Here is a 22,532-nt window from a genome sequence, read left to right on the forward strand (position 1 = left end):
ACCACTGTGTATAAAATGATCCCTAAATAAGAACATCGAGAGGCAATCTCCTCTGTTATAATGGCCTAAAACATGTTCCAAACGCTGCTTCCCCAGATGGCTGACTGAAAGTCCTGACATGTCAACCTACTCTTTCAGAATCAAAAAAATGTTTCAGTCCTGGTTTCCTTTGAGCAGACGATGCTAGCATTAAATGGAACAGATGCCTCACTATTGCCACCTTGGTCCGCTTTAGTTGCAGTGAGCAGGTGGGGCTCCATTTATGGGCCTCCATGGCGAAAATCCTTGTGTCTTTATGGTGCCATTTAATTTGCACCTGGTCTGGTGAGGAGAATTTTAAATCAGCCATTCTAAATTAAAATCAAATGTCAGGAAATTGAATGTAATTCAGGTGCATTTTACTGCACGTGCAAGATGCTAAATTAATTTAAATGAATCACTTAATAGGGAAGCCAACCGTTTATCTACAGATTATGACATCAGTGGGCATCTTTTATATCTTTGTGGCTTTAACAAGAGAATATCGACAGACAAAAAATTCATACTGTGATTTAAAATAAAAATACTTTAATGAGGTTGTCCAGTTGTTCCCCAGAAATAGCGCTGACTAGTGAGGAGCAAATAAATTCCTATAAATCAAACTCATTGAAAAATCAGCCTCCTTCAGCAGTTAAGGGCTAGCCCCGCTGCTCAAGAAACTCCTCCCTCCCCCTTCATTGACAGTGCCGGACATCTTGCCAGGCCCTCTCACCTGCACCATTGCCTAGAATAGCAGCACAAGTGCAGAGGATCTGCTGCTGCTACCTGAGCAATGCAGGTGCCGAATGTGCATGCGCTGCCCCACCTCCGGGTATACGCAGATATGAGCAGCACATGCACAGCTCAAGTAGCAGCAGCAGATCCTCTGCACTTGCGCCGCTATTCAGAGCAATGGCGCAGGTGCAAGATTGAAAGATGTCTGGCCCTGTCAATTACGCGAAATGGGGGAGTCTCTTGAGCAGTAGGGCATGTCCTTTGCTGCTCAAGGAGCCAGATTTGAAAAAAAATGATATTCATATAAATCAGTTTACTCATCACTCCACCACATTTGTCCATGATTGCAGTTAAGCCCCCTTGAAGCAGTGGCGGATCCAGAGCCTGGTCTCGGGAGGGGCACTTCCAGATTGTTTTGTGGTGGCGGACAGAAAATAACGTGGTGCTTATAGAACAGACTATTTTATTTAACCTATCGTACAGCTCTAACCTTATTTAAAAGGAGAGGTGGACAGTATATACTGTATGAGGCAGTGAAGATGTGAGATGAACAGTATATACTGTATGAAGTAGTGGAGAGGTGGACAGTATATACTGTATGAGGCAGTGGAGAGGTGAGATGGACAGTATATACCGTATGAGGCAGTGGAGAGGAGAGATGGACAGTATATACCGTATGAGGCAGTGGAGAGGTGAGATGGACAGTATATACCGTATGAGGCAGTGGAGAGGTGAGATGGACAGTATATACCGTATGAGGCAGTGGAGAGGTGAGATGGACAGTATATACCGTATGAGGCAGTGGAGAGGTGAGATGGACAGTATATACCGTATGAGGCAGTGGAGAGGAGAGGTGGACAGTATATACTGTATGAGGCAGTGGAGAGGAGAGGCGGACAGTATATACTGTATGAGGCAGTGGAGAGGAGAGGCGGACAGTATAAACTGTATGAGGCAGTGGAGAGGAGAGGCGGACAGTATATACTGTATGAGGCAGTGGAGAGGAGAGGTGGACAGTATATACTGTATGAGGCAGTGGAGAGGAGAGGCGGACAGTATAAACTGTATGAGGCAGTGGAGAGGAGAGGCGGACAGTATATACTGTATGAGGCAGTGGAGAGGTGGACAGTATATACTGTATGAGGCAGTGGAGAGGAGAGGCGGACAGAATATACTGTATGAGGCAGTGGAGAGGAGAGGCGGACAGTATATACTGTATGAGGCAGTGGAGAGGAGAGGCGGACAGTATATACTGTATGAGGCAGTGGAGAGGAGAGGCGGACAGTATATACCGTATGAGGCAGTGGAGAGGTGAGATGGACAGTATATACCGTATGAGGCAGTGGAGAGGTGAGATGGACAGTATATACCGTATGAGGCAGTGGAGAGGAGAGGTGGACAGTATATACTGTATGAGGCAGTGGAGAGGAGAGGCGGACAGTATATACTGTATGAGGCAGTGGAGAGGAGAGGCGGACAGTATAAACTGTATGAGGCAGTGGAGAGGAGAGGCGGACAGTATATACTGTATGAGGCAGTGGAGAGGAGAGGTGGACAGTATATACTGTATGAGGCAGTGGAGAGGAGAGGCGGACAGTATAAACTGTATGAGGCAGTGGAGAGGAGAGGCAGACAGTATATACTGTATGAGGCAGTGGAGAGGTGGACAGTATATACTGTATGAGGCAGTGGAGAGGAGAGGCGGACAGAATATACTGTATGAGGCAGTGGAGAGGAGAGGCGGACAGTATATACTGTATGAGGCAGTGGAGAGGAGAGGCGGACAGTATATACTGTATGAGGCAGTGGAGAGGAGAGGCGGACAGTATATACTGTATGAGGCAGTGGAGAGGAGAGGTGGACAGTATATACTGTATGAGGCAGTGGAGAGGAGAGGCGGACAGTATAAACTGTATGAGGCAGTGGAGAGGAGAGGCGGACAGTATAAACTGTATGAGGCAGTGGAGAGGAGAGGCGGACAGTATATACTGTATGAGGCAGTGGAGAGGAGAGGCGGACAGTATAAACTGTATGAGGCAGTGGAGAGGAGAGGCAGACAGTATATACTGTATGAGGCAGTGGAGAGGAGAGGCGGACAGTATAAACTGTATGAGGCAGTGGAGAGGAGAGGCGGACAGTATATACTGTATGAGGCAGTGGAGAGGAGAGGTGGACAGTATATACTGTATGAGGCAGTGGAGAGGAGAGGCGGACAGTATATACTGTATGAGGCAGTGGAGAGGAGAGGCGGACAGTATAAACTGTATGAGGCAGTGGAGAGGAGAGGCGGACAGTATATACTGTATGAGGCAGTGGAGAGGAGAGGTGGACAGTATATACTGTATGAGGCAGTGGAGAGGAGAGGCGGACAGTATAAACTGTATGAGGCAGTGGAGAGGAGAGGCGGACAGTATATACTGTATGAGGCAGTGGAGAGGTGGACAGTATATACTGTATGAGGCAGTGGAGAGGAGAGGCGGACAGAAAATACTGTATTAGGCAGTGGAGAGGAGAGGCGGACAGTATATACTGTATGAGGCAGTGGAGAGGAGAGGCGGACAGTATATACTGTATGAGGCAGTGGAGAGGAGAGGCGGACAGTATATACTGTATGAGGCAGTGGAGAGGAGAGGTGGACAGTATATACTGTATGAGGCAGTGGAGAGGAGAGGCGGACAGTATAAACTGTATGAGGCAGTGGAGAGGAGAGGCGGACAGTATAAACTGTATGAGGCAGTGGAGAGGAGAGGCGGACAGTATATACTGTATGAGGCAGTGGAGAGGAGAGGCGGACAGTATAAACTGTATGAGGCAGTGGAGAGGAGAGGCGGACAGTATATACTGTATGAGGCAGTGGAGAGGAGAGGCGGACAGTATAAACTGTATGAGGCAGTGGAGAGGAGAGGCGGACAGTATATACTGTATGAGGCAGTGGAGAGGAGAGGTGGACAGTATATACTGTATGAGGCAGTGGAGAGGAGAGGCGGACAGTATAAACTATGAGGCAGTGGAGAGGAGAGGCGGACAGTATAAACTGTATGAGGCAGGGCTAGTCTGATCACACTCTGCACTGAGTAGAGAGGTGGCAGCACTTCCCCCACACTGCAGAGACAACACAGGACCCCCACATCTTACCGCAGAGTACAGATGTAGACAGATCTCTTGTAATGATTCCTAAATTCCTGTATTATGCTATTACTTTAAGACCTCATTAAATGGCCTGTTAGAGGGGACCCTCTAACAGGGCACAGAATTATACTCCTTACAGGTCACTTATACCACTGAAGAAACAAACCTGCTTTTTTAGCGGCTAGCAGTAAGACTCCCCCCCCCCCCCCCCCCCTAAATATTAGAAACTGGTGATGTTTCTTTGTCCATTGGTCACCGGGTTTGTGAGTTTTACCTAACCCTGCCTACATGATGATAAGCTCTGCTCATCGTGTGTAGTTGATAGAACTGGTTCCGTCCACCACACAATCTACAGAGCTGTAGTTCCGGTGCTGGAGCTACAGCAGAGCTAATAATTGGTGGGGTTATAGGGCTTCGCACCCCCACCAGTCAGATATTGATGGACTATCCTAGATCCTTCATTTTAATGCTGTACGGATATTTGTCTCCGTACAGCATTCAAATGTATAGGCTCCGGCGAGGAAAATTCGTTGTCACCAAAGTCTTGCGGTACTTCGGTGAATAACTTCGGACTTCGATTTTTAAACTTGAAATACATTTTAACAAATTTCACATCGCTGGAAGCCATACATTTTAATGCTGTATGGAGAGAGATCTCCGTAAAACATTGAAGCAAAGTTTTGAACGAATCGACTTCAGATCTTGGATTCAAAGCTCGATTCGCTCAACACTACACATAACTAAACTCCATTTATGGGTATGTTCATATGGCCACAGTTTCAGTTTATATGGAAGTAAACTTTGCCAGATGTGTCATACAATGGATAGAGTCTGACAGATCATAATAACATACAATGAGATCTGTCATAGTTCCATCGAGGTTTCTGTAGTTTTGACTGCAATAATATCACTGCATGCTGCGCTATTCTCACCATCAAAAGTGACAGAGGCTCTGAAATATCTGAAATATCACATAGCTTATAAAAAGATTTTAGTTTTTTTTTATATTTTATTTATTATCAGTTTATGTCTGGGTTTCTCTGTTCAGGTTTTTTGTGAAGCATTGAAGACAAAGTAAGGCTGCTTTCACACTAGCGTTCGGGTTTCCGTTCGTGAGCTCCGTTTGAAGGCAGCCGTCCAGCCCTGATGCAGTCTGAATGAAGGCGGATCCGCTCAGACTGCATCAGTCTGGCGGCGTTCAGCCTCCGCTCCGCTCGCCTCCGCACGAACAGGCGGACAGCTGAACGCTGCTTGCAGCGTTCGGGTGTCCGCCTGGCCGTGCGGAGGCGTGCGGATCCGTCCAGACTTACAATGTAAGTCAATGGGGACGGATCCGTTTGAAGATGCCACAATGTGGCTCAATCTTCAAGCGGATCCGTCCCCCATTGACTTTACATTGAAAGTCTGGACGGATCCGTCCCAGGCTATTTTCACACTTAGCTTTTTTTAGCTCCGTTCTGAACGGAGCCTCCGTCTGCATTATTATGGGCGGATCCGTTCAGAACGGATCCGCCCGAACGCTAATGTGAAAGTAGCCTAAGGAACAGACCAAAATGGGGGCAACAGTGAGTCCTCTCCTCTTTTTGAATCTACTCCTGTTTTTGGTTCCAAAAACTGAAGAAAAAAAACCTGAACTTGCAAACACACTGTGATGGGCAAGTAATATTTCTAAAGGTTTTCAGGTTGGGACATATGTAAGATAAAGCAATGGACGGGGGGAGAATTATATTTATTTTTGGGGATTGTTCATCGGTGTTCCCATTATAAAAGCATACAACCAGCCTCCCCTATGTAGGAAATTGATGACAACAGGTAACAATAACCTGCACTCAATGCAGAACAAAACCTGGCCATAGCTTGAATCTTTTTTCCCCATTATTGGGCTGATGAGTGAGCCCTATACAGGGGTATTCAAACAAGCAATATTTTACTTCTCTGAATTGATACTAACACTATAGTCAGCTTCTCCCCAGCCTGGATTGGCTGATAACAGGGAACAATGTATTGCATTCAACAGCATTGCAAATATTTTAGGTTTTTTAATGCTTCTTTAACAATGATTCCCCCCTACCAGAGGTAGAGAAACAGTGGCTAAAGTCAATAATACGTTAATAAGCCTGATTTCAGCATGCACACAAAGAAAATTGTAATAAGGAAAGAATTGAAAATGGCAGTCTTCTAGTTACTCTAATAACAGAGATTGCACTGAATTTTCAAAGTCATTTAGCAGCCGAGAGAAGCTCACACTAAACGATGAAATTTTCTAATTATCTCAGAGACTGCAGTGTCTTCAGCTCAAGGAATGTAGCCATTTGCTCAGTAGCTGACCTGACTGGTGAAGAGATACTGCCAGAAAGCGTATGCAAATAAATGTCACACTCCTGCAATCACAAATGATGGTACAAGTGCACATAATGCCAAGGACAATGTGGCATGAACTAGAAAATTATTACTTTTATATAATTTTAATTACATATGCGGAATAATATCCTCTGAAAACATTTATACCAGCAGAATCTGGGTGCTCTATCATGGAATTAGCCACTGGAATTAGGGGCAGATCAGTCCTCTAAACCTTTAAAAAAAGCACAGTTATTCCCCTTCGCACGTTGCACTATATCAGGGTTCCTCAACTCCAGTCCTCAGGGCCCATCTGCCAGTCATGTTTTCAGGATTTCCTTAGTATTGAGCAGGTGATATAATTAGTTTCTGTGCATCAGGACTTACCACAGGTATTCATTTGGTGGGATATTCTCAAATCATGACTGGTAGGTGGGCCCTGAGGACTGGAGTTGGGGAACACTGCACTATATAATTAAAGCCATTATTTGATAAAGACACCCCCTATCAATTTGCCCTATTGGGGTATATGGGTACCATAGAGAGAAGTTCCTCATTCAAGACCCTATTGATAAGAATAAAGAGCAACTAACAAATTGCTGCTCTGACAGACTTGGCCTGGTTATGTATCATGTTGTTTCCCAGTTACTAAATGTATGACCAACAACAACTTCAGAAACCAGACCTACCAGAATCACCTGATGGATGGACTAGCCTTATTTGAAACATTGTGGTCATGCAGAAACTTAGACCATAACATTTACTGTGTGATCAATCCATGTCTACTTAGTCCCATAAAATAGTCTGAGTAGCAATGATCCAAAAATTAAAAGATCCAGATAAGATGTCTACAGGACACAAAGAAAAACTGAAGAAAAAAAGGGGTCCAAGGATGGTGCTCTTCCCAAACAATACTTCACATGTTCCAATGAAGATAAAGGAACAGCCATCTTTATACAGTGTATCATCATTTAAGTCTAATAGACGTCTACTGAAATGATGATATGCTGTATCGAATAAAGACAGCTGTTCCTTTATCTTCACTGGAACTTGAGAAGCATTGTTTGGGAAGCGCACCATCCTAGGACCCCTTTTTTTAAGTTTCTGTGTCTTGAATATCCGCCCCCGAGGGTCCTCCAGGTGGGTTCCTGGTAGCTGCATCCCGATCCTCAAGCCTGGGTTGACCTCCATAATAAATGACAGTTGTGTTACACACAACCTTCTCATGAGACCATCTTTTATGGCGGGAGGTGGGGTTATCTGACCGTAAAGTCAAAATTTAGCGAAGTTTTTGAAAATCTTATTCAGTTGCTATGCCGAATAATAAAAAAAATCTTGCTTCGTGGCGAAGCACATTCTTTGTAAGTAGTGGGTGCAATGACAGGGATCTGCGATAGTGCCACTCCCCATCATTGTACCCCTCAGATGCCGTGTTCATACATGATCGCAGCACTTGAGAGTAATAATACAGTGTAAAATTAACATTAAAAAAATGAAATAATACTTACTGCCTCTCTTTGCTCACAACCAGCCAGCCGCCGCCATCTTGCTTAAATATACTGCGCAAAATCTTGAGCGGTCCAAGATGAAGTCATTACGCCGGCACAGGATTTCGGCCGAGATCTTCAATCAAGAGGGCGGCGGTCAGCCCGTCACAAGGAAATGGAGAAGGTAAGAATGATTTTTTTTGTTTTTTACAATATTTCAGGTTAAATTCGCTACCACAAAACACAAGGAAATTCGGCTTTGCGGCGAACCGAATTTATCCTGAAATTCGGATCGAATTCCACTTTATTGGATTGGATTCACTCATCAGTAGTCTTTACATTACCTTAGCGAGCGTTGTGTCCTTTTTTTCTCTCTCTCTTTCTAGTTTGAGAAGATATTTACAGCACTGATAAGATTTCATAACTTTTACCAGCATTTTAATCTTGGTAAAAAAAAGAATGTGAGGGTCAGCCTATCAAGTCTTGTATGAACCACAATTGAAGTCTTATGACATAAATGCACCAGTTTTAAAATGCTGCTTTGGGTTGAGCGCTCTAGAACTACAGTCATTTTGCTTTTCCTAACAACCCCCACAACATGCTGAAAATGCTTTACATTTTTCTCTAACAATGTTCCTTTAAGAACTGCACTGCATGAATGGTTTCAATTGCCCATTTGTGTCTATACAGTAACATTCTCTGTTATTACTTTCCCCTATCTATATGAGTGAACCATTTCATAAGGTTCTTTTCTATAAATGAGCTATAGTCATTTGTCACTGTTAAAAAAAATCAGGTTTTATGCTTGTACTTTGGAGCATTATGTCTTACTTTAAAATACACCATACAATATTTCTCTCTTTTGTTTTTTAAGTTGAATGAGATTTGCCAGCACTTGATGATATAACAGTTTAGACAGCAAAATACCCCCCCCCCACCACCATAAAAAAAAAAATGAATAAAAATATCTCCCTGGAGAAAATACAAGCACACAAGTGATATAGAATCGAGACAGTCACTAGGGGCCGTCTACAAACAGGAGCACTGAACACAGCCTATCAACACTCTGAAAATAGCATTATGGAAGGTACAGTTCCACTCTGCTGGGATGCATCATTTAGAACAGGTTCATCTCAAGGATAATTGGCAGAATTCTTCAATCCCAGGTGAACCAGCACCTCCTTACTGACAAAATAAAAGTTATTATTAACTAATTTAATAGTTCAGCTTTAAGGTGGTGAGAGTACTGCATTCAAAATCTGTCATATAGGTCACATTATTCAATTGGGTCATCCGTTAACAGCTAGAATGGTCCATACAAAGAAACTAGACCAAGGTCTGCAGACAATCACAACAATTATTTGCTTTTGAATTGTTTTACCACATTGTATAGGTTTGCTTTAAGCAAAGCCTCCTTTTATTAAAAGAGACAAAGGTCCATGTTCCTGGAAACAATTAGGAGCTTCAATAAATGTACTGAAGTCCCAAGTCATGTTTGTATATTTGTAAATATAAAACTAAAAAGAATACAACTAGCTAATTCTTTCCAAGCTAATCATTTACTATTACTTATCCCTTTAATTTAGAACTACTACAAGGAGATCTTACAGAGGTGACCTACTGAGTGCGTAGGTGACAAACAGGTACATGCAGGCTCACTGTGCCCTACGTATCTGTACACAGAAAAGTAAAGGTGTAAGTGTTTTGGTTTTTAAATGTTGTGTACAGTTATATTAAACATTTATATATATATATATATATATATATATATATATATGGCACTTTATTAGGGAAAGATTTTTCTTTTTACTAGAAAATGGCGCTTCTCATTAATAACGTTCCAACAAAGAACTGCGAAGGAGAGTCCATCTTCAGCGTTCTATTGAGCACTGAAGTCAACTAAAGTGTCCATACAGAGGTACTGTAGGCTTCTCAGCCTGTTCTTAGCTCACTACTCTGGCCCCTGCCTCCCTATATGAGCCCTAGCTATTACTGCTGTGCCCCTGCCTATGTGACTCGCTGCCAAGGCCAACTGCTGAACATGTGTCTCTTCCCTGAACCTCTTTCTTATTTACTGAGCACAGGGAAATGAAAAGAAAATGGGGTCTCCAGAGTTTAGCACTGACAGTAGATATACAACTCTGTATGTAGCAGTAATAGCAACCCTGCTCTTCTCCCTATCTTCCTAATATGTCTAAGCTGAGAAGATAGAAAGATGGACAGGGCTGCAGCCCTCTGCACTGACAATAAGAGTTCTTCAATACACTTACTGTCAGCATTAAGCACTGGAAGCCCATTCTCCACTCTCTTTGCTGCATTCAATAACTTAGAGAGAGGCATGAGTAAGAGCCATGTAGAGAGCTGCCATCTGTTAGCAACAGTAATAAGGCACATATAGTGAGCCAGGGGCAGGGGCAATGAGCTAAGAGCCAGGCTGGAAGCCTCTATATGAATACATAGTTATCTTCAGCGCTCAGTAGATGCTGAAGACAGACTACTTAGCAATGCTCATTTAGAGGGCTGCTAAGGAGACTTTTAACACCCTTTTTTCTATTAAAACGTAGCACATTTCCCTAATAAAGTATATTACAAAATGCTTAACATCCCTGTCCCTACTCTATATTAAAAATTAACTGAAATGACACTTACACTTTGTGTTCACTTTTGAGCTCAGACTGTCAACTAGTCTTTTGGTACTAATCCTGAATATTTTGTAGTAACGCATTTGAGTCTACAATGCATAATATGTGCACTCCTAGGGCTTCTACTAACCATGATTATACAATGGCTATAGGAAGTGCTAACTCATCCTTACTAGGGTCTCTTCTAATGATCTAATCAATACCTGCTAAACGAATTCTTTAACTAAGCAACCTTAAGCCCATATTCATAACTCATTACATTTACAAGGCACACCATCAAACACATTGTCTAAGATTTCAACAGCTTGTCAAATTAGAGAATTAGTAGTTACAGTATGCATTAACATAATGTAATATTAAAAGTGCCTTCAAATTAAAAGATGATATCCAACATCCTATTCAAACAGTTATCTCTGGAATAAGCCAATAACAGTTTTAGAGACAAACATAACTAGAACTGGGAGCAGCCATCTTGCTTTCCTCTCAGACCCTAGAAGAGATTTCTTTATCGTCAAAATTCGAGATGAAAAATAAATGGTTCTGTGGTTTGTAAACTGACAAGAAGGGAAATTTTAATGATATTGCTTTTTGCCTTGTTTGCAGGGCCTTGCATAAGTAACGTTGTCACTAAGGGAAATAATTGATTTTAATTTAATTTTGAAAAAAAGAGGGAATAAGAAATGGATCTTTTAATCAATAGAGCTGCCCAATTTCATTTATTTAATTAATTGCCCAAATCTATGTTCAGTCTTAAATACAATCACATAGCAACTCTCAATGATCCAACCAAACATCCCACAGACCTTTTAATGATATTTAATTAGCATATAGGATTTAATTAGTAAATGTGTGTGTATTCCATTATCATATTAAATTACATGTATAGGTATTTTGGAAAGAGGTGCAATTAACCAGGCTTTTATATGTATAGCATAAACTACTGTAAAAAAATTATATATAATCACTGGGTCAGACTGGCCCACTGAGTACCAGAAGATCCTTAGGTGGCCCTGGTTCTGAAACTGAAACAAGCTCCCGAGCTCCTAATTCAGCAAGGCCTTAAATTTTCATCAGAAGACCGCACCATTTGAAGGTAACATATAAAGATCTACATCTGACATCTGATATGATATCCAATATATGGTTGGTTGATATAAAGCAATCTATCATACATGTCCTTCAATGTCAGATATGTGAGAAGTACACTAGTTAGTGTTCATTGTATCCCATATCTACAATATGTTCCATAATTTTTTTTAAACAATGGATAATTTCTATAAATGAGCATGCAACTCTTTCCTGGACACCTTCGGAGCCCTGTTGTATGATGCCATGGTTTTTCAATTTTCCAGCCCTATATTTATTAATGTTAGAAAGATTTTCCATATGAGATAAAAGAATAATAGTCAAACCACACAAGATAGTGATTCTAGCCCTCAGGTTATATAGTGCTATGACCTTTCAGCACTACAGTAGTCTAAAGCTGGCCATACACCTGAGACAAATGTTGACCGAATTTTTGGCTTGACCGAATTTCAGCCAACGACTGTCTCTGCTGATCCTTGCATACATAAAGTATGCTTGGCATATCTCCATGGGAATAAAGGGATGGAGCAGTTAAAATCCCACATGCCCCATCTTGAAATCCCCTTGGCATCTTCTCTCAGGGGACAGTTGGTAAGCTCCATTAACATTAGATGGTTGGCCACCCACCAAAATATGTGGTTCCAGCTGACATAGATGTAATGTGTATAGCTTAATAATCATGGTCTACTCATTGAGCTATGAATTTTCATAGAAATAAGTGTAGTACTCACCATCCTGTATTGTAGTTTGAGGGTTCAGAATCAGGCTGCCTGGTTTATCTGCAGAAGAAGAAATAAAAATAGTACATATAATTATACATAACACAATGCATAAAAAGTCTTCTAACTGAACGAGATTTTTAGACTATCTGAAAAAAGTACATACAGTAGCCCTGGTTAAGATGATCCCATTGCTTGATGGAGATGCAACTGTGATGTCTACAGTGGTGTAGCTAGGGGGGAAATGGCATGTGCCTGGAGTGCTTAGTGTCATGAGGGGTAATAACAAGAGACAAGAACACTAAATGTTTGCTTTGATTGTTTTTACTCAGGGGGTTTTCAAAACCATACCAGTGATGGGTACCTGTCATAAATATAGGTAAGGTCTACCTTTTGTGTACATAATCAATCAGCATTCAGCTAGTAGTAGGGGTCTCCTAGTGTAAAACAACCTTACAAGAAATAAAAATGACACATTCTTCTTCAAGGGTAAAATAACATGTTATTTTCTATGTTCTTGAGTTATTTTTTCAAAGCTCCCCAGCAAAAGGAACTTTAGCAAATATTCTATTTTAAGCTCTAACTGTAGGTGTCTGAAGTCCAACCGGTTGACCAGTAGGGGTGCCACAAAGGGAAAAAAATATATATCTTAATGTGTAAAATTTCAACGGGTGGGCAGTCACACGAGCAAAACAACCTTATACAATGGTGTTGATTAGAAAAAAATAGAAATAATAGCATATTGTGCTGCAGAAAGGCTCCACTGATCGATAATCCAAGACATGCATTGGGGTTAGCAAAAAAAAAAAAAATTTGAGTTCAACATAGCAAACAGATATTTCCCAACTCCAACATTCCGTATTTCATTATAGAAAAATCTAAGTGAGGTATGCACTACCTACTGTGCAAAAAAATGGAAACCTTAGGATGGACTGCTGGTTTAATCAGCCTTACTTGGTCTTATCCTATTTAAAAAAAAATATATGACATTTGCATATTCAGAATATTCTGCAATTGTTAATAGCTGTAAAGAGATATGGAATAAGCTTCTATCAAGGAGAGTGCAGCAAGCGGGCTGGGGGAAAACTAGGCATTGTGCCAATGCACAGTCACTCTTATATTATGATCAAGTGATTGTTGAAGGCAGGAGGAAAATAAATATTTCTGGCAGATATTAATCAGCTATTTAAGAAGTTATTTGTCAGCCAGGAGGGGAGATAATGGTGATATAATTTTTAATTGTATTCCTTTTCCAAGCAGCAAACATGGATTCACTATTCTATAGTCTAGTTCAGAAATAAAACCTTCATTTCACAACCAAGTCTCAAAGGAAGAAAATGTATCCAGGCATCTCTGTTGTGTGTCTATAGGAAATAGAGCTACAAATTTCCATTATGTGATGCTTATATTTGGTTCGAAATTTCATACAGAGAAATGAAACGTAATGACAGATGCATTATTAATGCACTTATTTCCCGACGGGAGACTGTTCTACAGTAGTTAATACTATTTTGCCTTGTGACATGTCAGCCTAATGCAGCTCTTGGAAGTCCCTCGTTGGAGAGGGATATTCTTGTAACTGTAGATTACACAGCAAACAAGATCATGGGTCACAAATAAAACACTGATGGGTTGTGCTGCTCTCCTGATCACGGTACACATAAGTGTCCCCACTAGGAAGCTGAGAACATAGCACCACATGAACTATTTCACTTTGTCTTCCTATCAAGAGCTGAAAATGTAAAGAGATCCAACTAGAGGTCAGGTCAACATTTTTCTTTCCCAAAATATGTGCTTTGTTGATATCCAAAGTAAAGGCTGGGTCTTGTCCTGCACCCAACCTCATCCCTAAGGCCCCTTTCACACAAGCAGTTTTTCCGCATGGGTGCAATGCATGAAGTAAACACATAGCACCCACACTGAATCCTGACCCATTCATTTCAATGGGTCTGTGCACATGAGCGATGTTATTCACGCATAATTTCTGCGTTGCGTGAGAATCGCAGCATGTTCTATATTCAGCGTTTTTCACTGGCCTGAACCCAGAGAATTGAATGGGGCTTCAGTGAAAAGTGCATTGCATCCGGATGTAACCAGGATGCCGTCTGGGTGAAATGCGTTATCCACTGATAGTTGTTAGGAGATGTTGTTTGTAATTCTTCAGTTTTTTTTTTTCACACACGTGAATGCAGACAAAACTGACTGAACTTGCTCTGAAAATTAAGCAAGTTTCACTGAATGCATCCTGAGAGAATCCATAATGCTCGCGTGAAAGAGGCCTAATAGTACAGGCATGAGCCAGGACAAGGACCACTACCTATCTGCAACTTACTGCTGCATTTGTTGTAAAGAAATTATAATAATGAAGAATGTATTTGCATGATCTGTGTGTGCATGATTACATGACATTTAGCATATGTCACTGGCACCAAGCCTGATGTGCTGTTGATCTCATAAAGGCGTACGTAATCTTAGACATTTATGGCATATCTACAAGATGTCTGTTTGTCCTGACCTCTGAGATCTGCACCTATCTCCAGAATGGGGATACCCTGACTACCATCCTGCCTTATGAGGCAGTAGCTGAATCCAGACAGAAAATTAATTGAGAGGTAGCCATGCATGTCCAAATAAAAAGGAAAACGTCTGGAATCATGTTAGTCAATAGAAAACTACTTTAGTGCTCTCATTAAGAGAAACAAAATAAGAGTATTGCAGGTTTGATGGCCAACAAAAATAGAAGTAATGATGTTACATAGCGAGATTTCGAAACATCAACGGTCCCTTCAAGCCTGTAGAATGGAATGATGAGTGAGGGTCCCAGCAGTAGGGGATAACTTCTGACAACTGGAATAGCCCTTTAATGATACATACGTTCTCATCCATGTAGACAAGTCTTTCAGCATGAAACTTCCTTACCACAAGAGCTACTCCAGAAGATATCTCTGGTTATTCCCATTTTCTGTAGGCAGTAAAAAAAAACTAACAGGAGTATTACTGTAACATAGTTACACAGTCAATATGGTTGAAAAAAGACATAAGTCTATCAAGTTCAACCAAGGGATAGGTGGGGATGCGAATCCCAGAAGGAAGTGAGACTCAGATTTCTACACGTTTTCATAAGCATTAATGTTGTTTACTTTTAGGAATTCAACTAAACCCTTTTTAAAACTGTCCACAGTTCTTGCTGTGACCACGTCCTGAGGAAGTCTATTCCAGAGATTCACAGTTCTTACAGTAAAGAAGCTTTGATGCTTCTGGAGGATGAATTTTTTCTTCTCCAGTTGGAGGCAGTGCCCCCTTGTCTTTTGAGGGCATTTTACATTATGCATTTTGCATGGAACAGTTTTTCACAGTATTTTTTGTATGGCCCATTTATATATTTGTATAGGTTAATCGTGTCCCTCCTTAGATGTCTCTTCTCAAGACTAAATAAATTCAATTATTTTAATCTTTCTTCATAACTAAGACCCTCCATGCCCCTTATTAGTTTAGTCGCTCTCCTCTGTACTTTTCCAGCTGCAGTGCATCCTTTCTACGGACTGGTGTCCAGAACTGAACTGCATATTCCAGATGATGCTGCACCAACACTTTGTAAACTGGTAGTATTACATCCCTGCCTCGCGAGTCCATGCCTCATATAATGCATGACAATATCCTGGTGGCCTTAGAAGCAGCTCATTGACATTGTATACTGTTATTAAATCTACCATCTACAAGGACACCCAATAACACCCATGAAAAACTTTGTCCACATTGAACCTCATTTGCCAAGTTGATACCCAATCACTCAGAGTGTTCAAGTCAGCTTGTAGTTTATGGACATCTTCCATAGACTGTATAGTACTACATAGCTTAGTGTCATCTGCAAAAATAGAAATGGTGCTATTAATCCTGTCCTCAACATCATTAATAAATAAACTAAATAATAGAGGGCCCAGCACTGAACCTTGGGGTACACCAATTATAACCTGGGACCATTCTGCAAAAACGCCAAGTTCATTGAGATCAAGTTAAACCTAAACCTTTGGCGAAACCACAATCATGAACCAGCTCTGCACTGTTGGCTTTCATCTGCTCTGCTCTGTTGTCCAGCATACAGACTACAGATCCCATTAACTTTCTGTAGATCCGTACTCTGCATGCTGGAAATGCCAAACAGAACCTATGAAACCAGACAGGGCCGAGCACTCTGAGAAGTGCTACTGCTTGATCATAGTTCCGACAAAAGTTTAGGTTCTCTTTAAAAGAAATTAATAAAGGTAGCACATCAAATACAATGAACAAATTTCCCCCTACCCCCCCCCCCCCCCAAAAAAAGGGATATCTTTATGCATCATACAAAAGATTAAAAAGATACCTGATAACAGAACATCACAAGTGCGTAGTGGCACAACTTCCTCCTTGGTTGGTAAGTTTTACCTTTTTGCTGCATATGTAATATACCTATTTAGGTTTTTTTGTGTACACAGCCTATGTTAAAATACAGTGAGTTCATATACTAGATGTGTTACTGATTATGCTGTACTACCTAGGTACTTGTGGTATTGCATTGCCAGGTATCTTTAAAATTTTTGTGTAATGCATACTGATACCACATTTTCATTCATTGTAAGTGATGTGCTACCATTTTGAAGGGGTTACCTACATTTTCACCAAGGCAGCCCCCTGTAATGAGCATCAGAGCATTTCATGTTCCGATGCTCTCCTTTGACCTGCGCTGAATTGTGTAGGACAAAGGCATTTTATAAAGTTCCAGTGATGTAGCAGGCTCTCCACAATGACTACTAGGCGGAGGCTTCCACCCAGCAGTGAGCCTGTAAAACGGCTATGGCAGTGCTAAAGCCTGCCCATCAGAGTCAGTGACATCACCAGGAACAGAGCTAGATGGAAGCCTCCGCCCAGCAGTGTGTTGTTATAAACAAAAAAAGCCCTTGGCGCGCACGATCCAGGGCAGGGCAGGGGAGAACATCGGAACATGAAATGCTCTGATGCTCATCTCAGAGGGCTGCCTTGGAGAAATTCTGGGAATATCTGGATTCAGCTCTGAATCCAGACAACCCCTTTAATTAATTTTAACTTGAGAAGTTGGTATTTTTGCATATACACTTATGTGATGTATAGTTATTAGTTGGTGTACTTGAATGTTATATGGGTTCTATACAGCCACATATCTATGCCCTAGTTTCTATGCAGATAGGTGTGCAACTAATGACATTTTCTGGTTTAGAAAAATAATTTTCAAGCACCATTTTAAATAATTCCAAGATAATAGGGGGTATACCACTCATTATTCTCATCTCATACCATTCACCTGCAGCTTACAGCTGATCCTTGTGCCTACTATATACATTTTGGTGCACAGGAACTGTATCATAAACTATGTAATATAACTTTTCAATGACAGTTGTAGCAGGCATGCATCGTCTAATTCACTTTCACATAATGTGCTGCCCTTAAAAAGGCAATGGCTTATTATTAAATTAACCGTGTGCAGATCTAATCAATAACTGATCAAAATATAAAATGAAGGAGTCAACAGATAAAACTGAAGGAAACGGTGTTAACCTTTTCACATTATTATAATCTATCTCCATGAGTAATGATAAGCAATATAATACATAAAGCACGTCAATAATGCACATCTTACTGACTTGTGAAGTGAAATTTTTTACACTCTTTTTTAAATCCCTTCTATTGCTTTTTAAGGTAATAAAGGAAGGTTCCATGATTGAGACTCACTTCCTGTTAGCTAGGAGATAGAGCCAAGGCTTTTATTTTGCTCTGGAGAACTGCAGGCATAGATAAAAATGAATGCGTACCAACCAATATCAAGTCAACAAATGCTTTGTGGTTTCCACAGAGGTAATATCCCACAATCAACTTACTGTTGTAGAATCTACAAAATAACAAGGGGTTGTCCAAACCTCATTAAAGTGAGTGGTGTATCTAAGCTGCAAAGTAACACTGACATTATGGAAGGGCTTATAAAGAATACCAACTCTGCTGGCTGCCTATTGGTCCCCCCTACTCCCCAACATACTCATGCCATGCTAAGTTCCCTGTACCCCAGTTATGTCCTTGTCATATCTAATGCTTCAAGTGCCAGATAGTGCTCTGTCCCTGAATGTTAACCTAGGGGATGACAACACTGAGTCCACCTTTCAATCACAACATTAGTACATACAGTATATTTGGGTTTGTTTGTAGCATTGAGCAAAGTGAAGCATTCAAAGTAGAATACAGTCCATAGTTTTGTGGTATTGAATCATGTTTTCCTATATAGGCGGCTGCATGTGTTACAAAGCGAAACTAAATGTAGAGGATATAAGCCTGGGAAAACAAGATCACCCAAAATGCCATGCAGCCAGCCAATCCGCAGAGAGACATCCCCTGTGATGTCAAAGCCCTATAAAACCCTCATCCCGCATGGTCTCCAACATTGTCCTGTGAGTATAGGAAGAGACCTGGCAACAGCTCAGGTGCTAGGGACCAGGTTGCTGAAAACGATTAATAGAATAATATTGGCGAGTGAGAACTCAGGGTGACTTATTCTGCGTCAGTTTTATTTACTTATCCTACATCAGCCATAAACTAAGATATGTAATTCAATACCAATAAGAAGGAAGCCTTTATGATTCCACTGCCAGCGTGCCAACCAATACCAGCCAGTCTGCACCCCTTAGGGGAGCCAAATCTTAATGATGGTCATCCTCATGTTTTGCTGGCTTTATTTCTTCAAAATCATCCTTCAAAAGTCTCCATGTCCTAGAAATGTCAGCAAGATGCAGAGAGAGGAGGAGCTGAATGTTACTAATGACATATTCTCATCAATATTAGATGATGTGGAAACGGAGGAAAAGCAGATGGCAGAAAAAGGGCTCCCACCTGTAGGGCAGGAGAAGTGGGTATGCCAGAGCTGCTTAATATTCTGGGTTTATTGCCAAATAACCCACAGGAGATTGCAGACAAGAACAGCAATAATTTGCATATTATGCCCCCATCTAAGTAGCCAAACCACATACCAGCAACAGCCCCTGTTTAAAGGTGCATTAATGGTGCCGCGTGGCCATTAAAGGCAGCTTTGAGCTACTTGGCGGTTCTTCACCATAGCATGGTCGCTCACAGCATGGTCTCTCCTTGTGGCCGTACCCTAAGGCATACCCTGGTTGTGGCCTGGGTATACCCGATTTATAGCAATTCGTGACAAATTAATTCGTAATTAATCAAATTTCTTGGTGAATTTTGGCAAAGCTGCTGAAATGAATTTTTAAAACTACGCTCATCTCTACTTGTTTGGATGCTTTTAGAATTATCTATAGGTGAATCGGAAACATATTGTCACTAAAGATAAGTGTCTGGGAGAAGAATCTGATCTATTTACCAGAATATATAGAGAGTATTACTGTGTCTACAAGATTACATTTCAACGGTTGGCTCCCTCAGCTCAAATAAGGCATTACAGAAATTGGCCAGTAGAGGGCATCTATCTCTACAGTAGATCCTACTGCATTGTTCAGAATATCAATTCAGGGACCCAGAGGATTGTGTCAGATGAGAGTAAAGTAGTCTACGTAAATCTTCAATATGTTGTGTGAATTTATGGTCAAAAGTTAGAATTCTATTACTCACTTTTTACAGTACTAGCTCTATGAATATCCTACACAGTACTACAGTGTTTCTAAGTAAATCTTTAGTCATTTTTCCTGACATTCTATAAGGGTCAATTAAGTACTAAAGCGGATAATGAACAGTAATTAACATCCTAAAGATAATTAAGGTGATGAGGCAATCAAAACATATATCATCTCAATAATTCCTTATAATTTAAAATGAAGCCATAAGAATCCTTTATGGAATCATATAACATGTGTGTCCCCTAAATTAAGGAACCGGAAGTATATGTGCACCCTGGATTTGTTTATCCCTGACTTAGATAGCTATAGAATGTACTAAAAAAGTGAACCATTGCCATTGTAAAGATTCATTCACACAAATTGGGATTCTTGAAAAGGCTACATCAGCAGAGAGCAAGCAAACAACTATTCAATTAACTGAATGACTTTAAGATCTCGTGGTACACCGGGCAAAAGAAACTAGGTCAGTAAACCAAGGGTATAAGCACCTCCCTTGCAAAGCTCAAATCCTGCCACTCAGGCAAAAAAGAAAACACGGTGGGTTTAATGAGGAGGATTCACACGTCCCTGCGCGTGCACACACACAACCCATGACCAGTTTCAGAAAAGCAGGCGATGAGCAATGATTTATGTGACCCTGCAGCATTGGTCACATTCACTCCCACATTAACCTCTACTGCACAATGCTTGACAGCTCATAGAATGGTTAATGGGGTTTTGGCACTGGCAACACCTACAATTATTGAGGAAGAGTAGAACTGCAAATCCAAGCGTTGAAGTAGCAAGTAGGATTAGGCAAATGTTACACGGGATCATAAAATAGCGGACAACCAGGGAGACTTTATGTTGGTAGATCCGGTCCCGCTCAGAAGCTGGAGCGGGGTAGTGGCAGCCAGTCATGGCAAAATCTCTTGGGGGACTAGCTGTGGTCTCCACAATGCTTTCTCCCAATCCAGTTTTACATCCTCCTTCTCAAAGTCATATATGGCTCAAATATACAAAGCATTTAAAACAACTACAAGTATCCATTTTCCAATTAGGACACCATGGTATACTCAGATTGTTGTCAGCAAGAGAAAGGCCCCGCGTGATCAAGAAGAACAATGATTTTATTCTGGAAATCCTCAAGTTCCAAACATACGTGGTTCTCTAACACCGTAGACTGTGTGAGATTCAAGAATCCCATTCCAGAAATGCAAGAAATAAATAGTGTACATCCAGTGGTAACTATCGATCAGATTACCATCCAGGTTATTAACAAATCTGCACAATAACCCTGTGGATTTTGTAGAGATCCCTCTTGAACATTTATGGAACAGAAACAATTTCTTGAAGTTCTCTTGAAAAATCCTTGCATTTTAGATATGAATGCAGACTCCAGCTGCAAGAAGAACAAAAATCCATTCAAAGATGTGAGAGAAGCGAAGGTGTAGCTGTGGTACTTTCACTCCCAGATGAGATAGTGAGATTTCCACCTACTGCCGGTACATCACAGCATAGAGGAATTAAGCTATAAACTTAATGTGCTCCAAAACGCATGGTCTTATTAAGGGCTTAAAAGTCCCTTTCTTTTTATAGAGTGAAAGTTCCTCGTCAATACTTCTTCTTTCTAGCTGACTCCCAGGCAGTCCATTTTATCAGATATCCTTCTTCCGATGAAATACACTGCTACTTTATTTTCACTCCCCCATTCGCCTCCTCTCTGAACATAGGCAGAGGAGCCCACCCCCTCTGTTAGTGTCACCCCCACTTCTTTTAACACCAGCACACAGTTTCGTCACTGCGTTCTTTAGTGGTCTTCTCCAGCAGCTTAACAACCACTTCTCAATATCTATCGTAAGAGGAAGAAAAAAAGAATGGAAAAAGAGTTCAGGCTCCCGTGGCTCATCAAATGCCGGTCCTTGCAAAAGAACGCTCACCCATTCATCAGCCAGGCAGGCACAGAAAATTAAGAGAGAAAGAGACGAGGGGCAATGTCTTGTGGGGGGAGGGCTGGCAGATAACTATAGGCTCATCAGAAAAATGTACGCTAGAGGACCAATGCTTACAGCTAAATGCAAGCTTACGACTATGCTGTACCGTGCGAATACAGGCAAGTTTCTGTATAGTAAATATGGTCTCACCTGCTATGCTTCTCCTCTGTACTATGTATGTAGACTCCTCTGTACAATGGTTGTGTACATATGAGCCTTCGATAAATTCACTCGCTCTTGTTCCAAGATAGTTGCCAGATGTAGGATTTCTCTAGGACTTGAAAGATTGATTTGGTTTCTCTGTATCCAAGAAAGCTGTGGAAGGATGCTCAGATTCTCAGCATGCTCAGACAGTAAGGTAGATAGATTCCTGACAGGTCCACTACTCCCACCGACAGTCAGCTTGTGAAGGGACTTGGGACTCCCGTTGGTGTTAGACTTTACCCTCTGTTGTTTAGAAGACTAGTTCCCTCTACTAAGCTGGAAAATTGTGGAAGACAGAAGCAACGATAGCCGGATACACTACACTACTAGACAAAGAGTAAAGGCTTTAGGGAATTCTCTCCACAGCCTCCTCAGGGTCCCTGCATGTGCATACAAAAGCAAAAAGAAGGGAGGGGGCTAAGCTGCTCTGTGACAGGGGAGGGGGGCATAGCTTCACCAATGCTCTCCCTCACACAACGTGCTCCAGCCACCGATCTATCTCAGTGTATACCATGCAAACAGAGCAGACTGACGCTCAAACTACACAAACTCCATAAACATC

General features: G+C 41.3%; 1 protein-coding gene across 1 annotated transcript in view; it reads right to left on the minus strand.

Annotated features, from left to right (window-relative positions):
- Nucleotides 1-22,532, minus strand: part of AGRN (agrin) — a 483,523-nt gene that overhangs the window by 271,018 nt on the left and 189,973 nt on the right. The window contains 1 exon segment of the mRNA XM_044281802.1: nucleotides 12,169-12,216. Within this exon segment, the coding sequence (XP_044137737.1) occupies nucleotides 12,169-12,216 (48 nt within the window).

This window comes from Bufo gargarizans, chromosome 2 (assembly GCF_014858855.1).
Source record: "Bufo gargarizans isolate SCDJY-AF-19 chromosome 2, ASM1485885v1, whole genome shotgun sequence".
In the NCBI taxonomy this organism is placed as follows: Eukaryota; Metazoa; Chordata; class Amphibia; order Anura; family Bufonidae; genus Bufo; species Bufo gargarizans.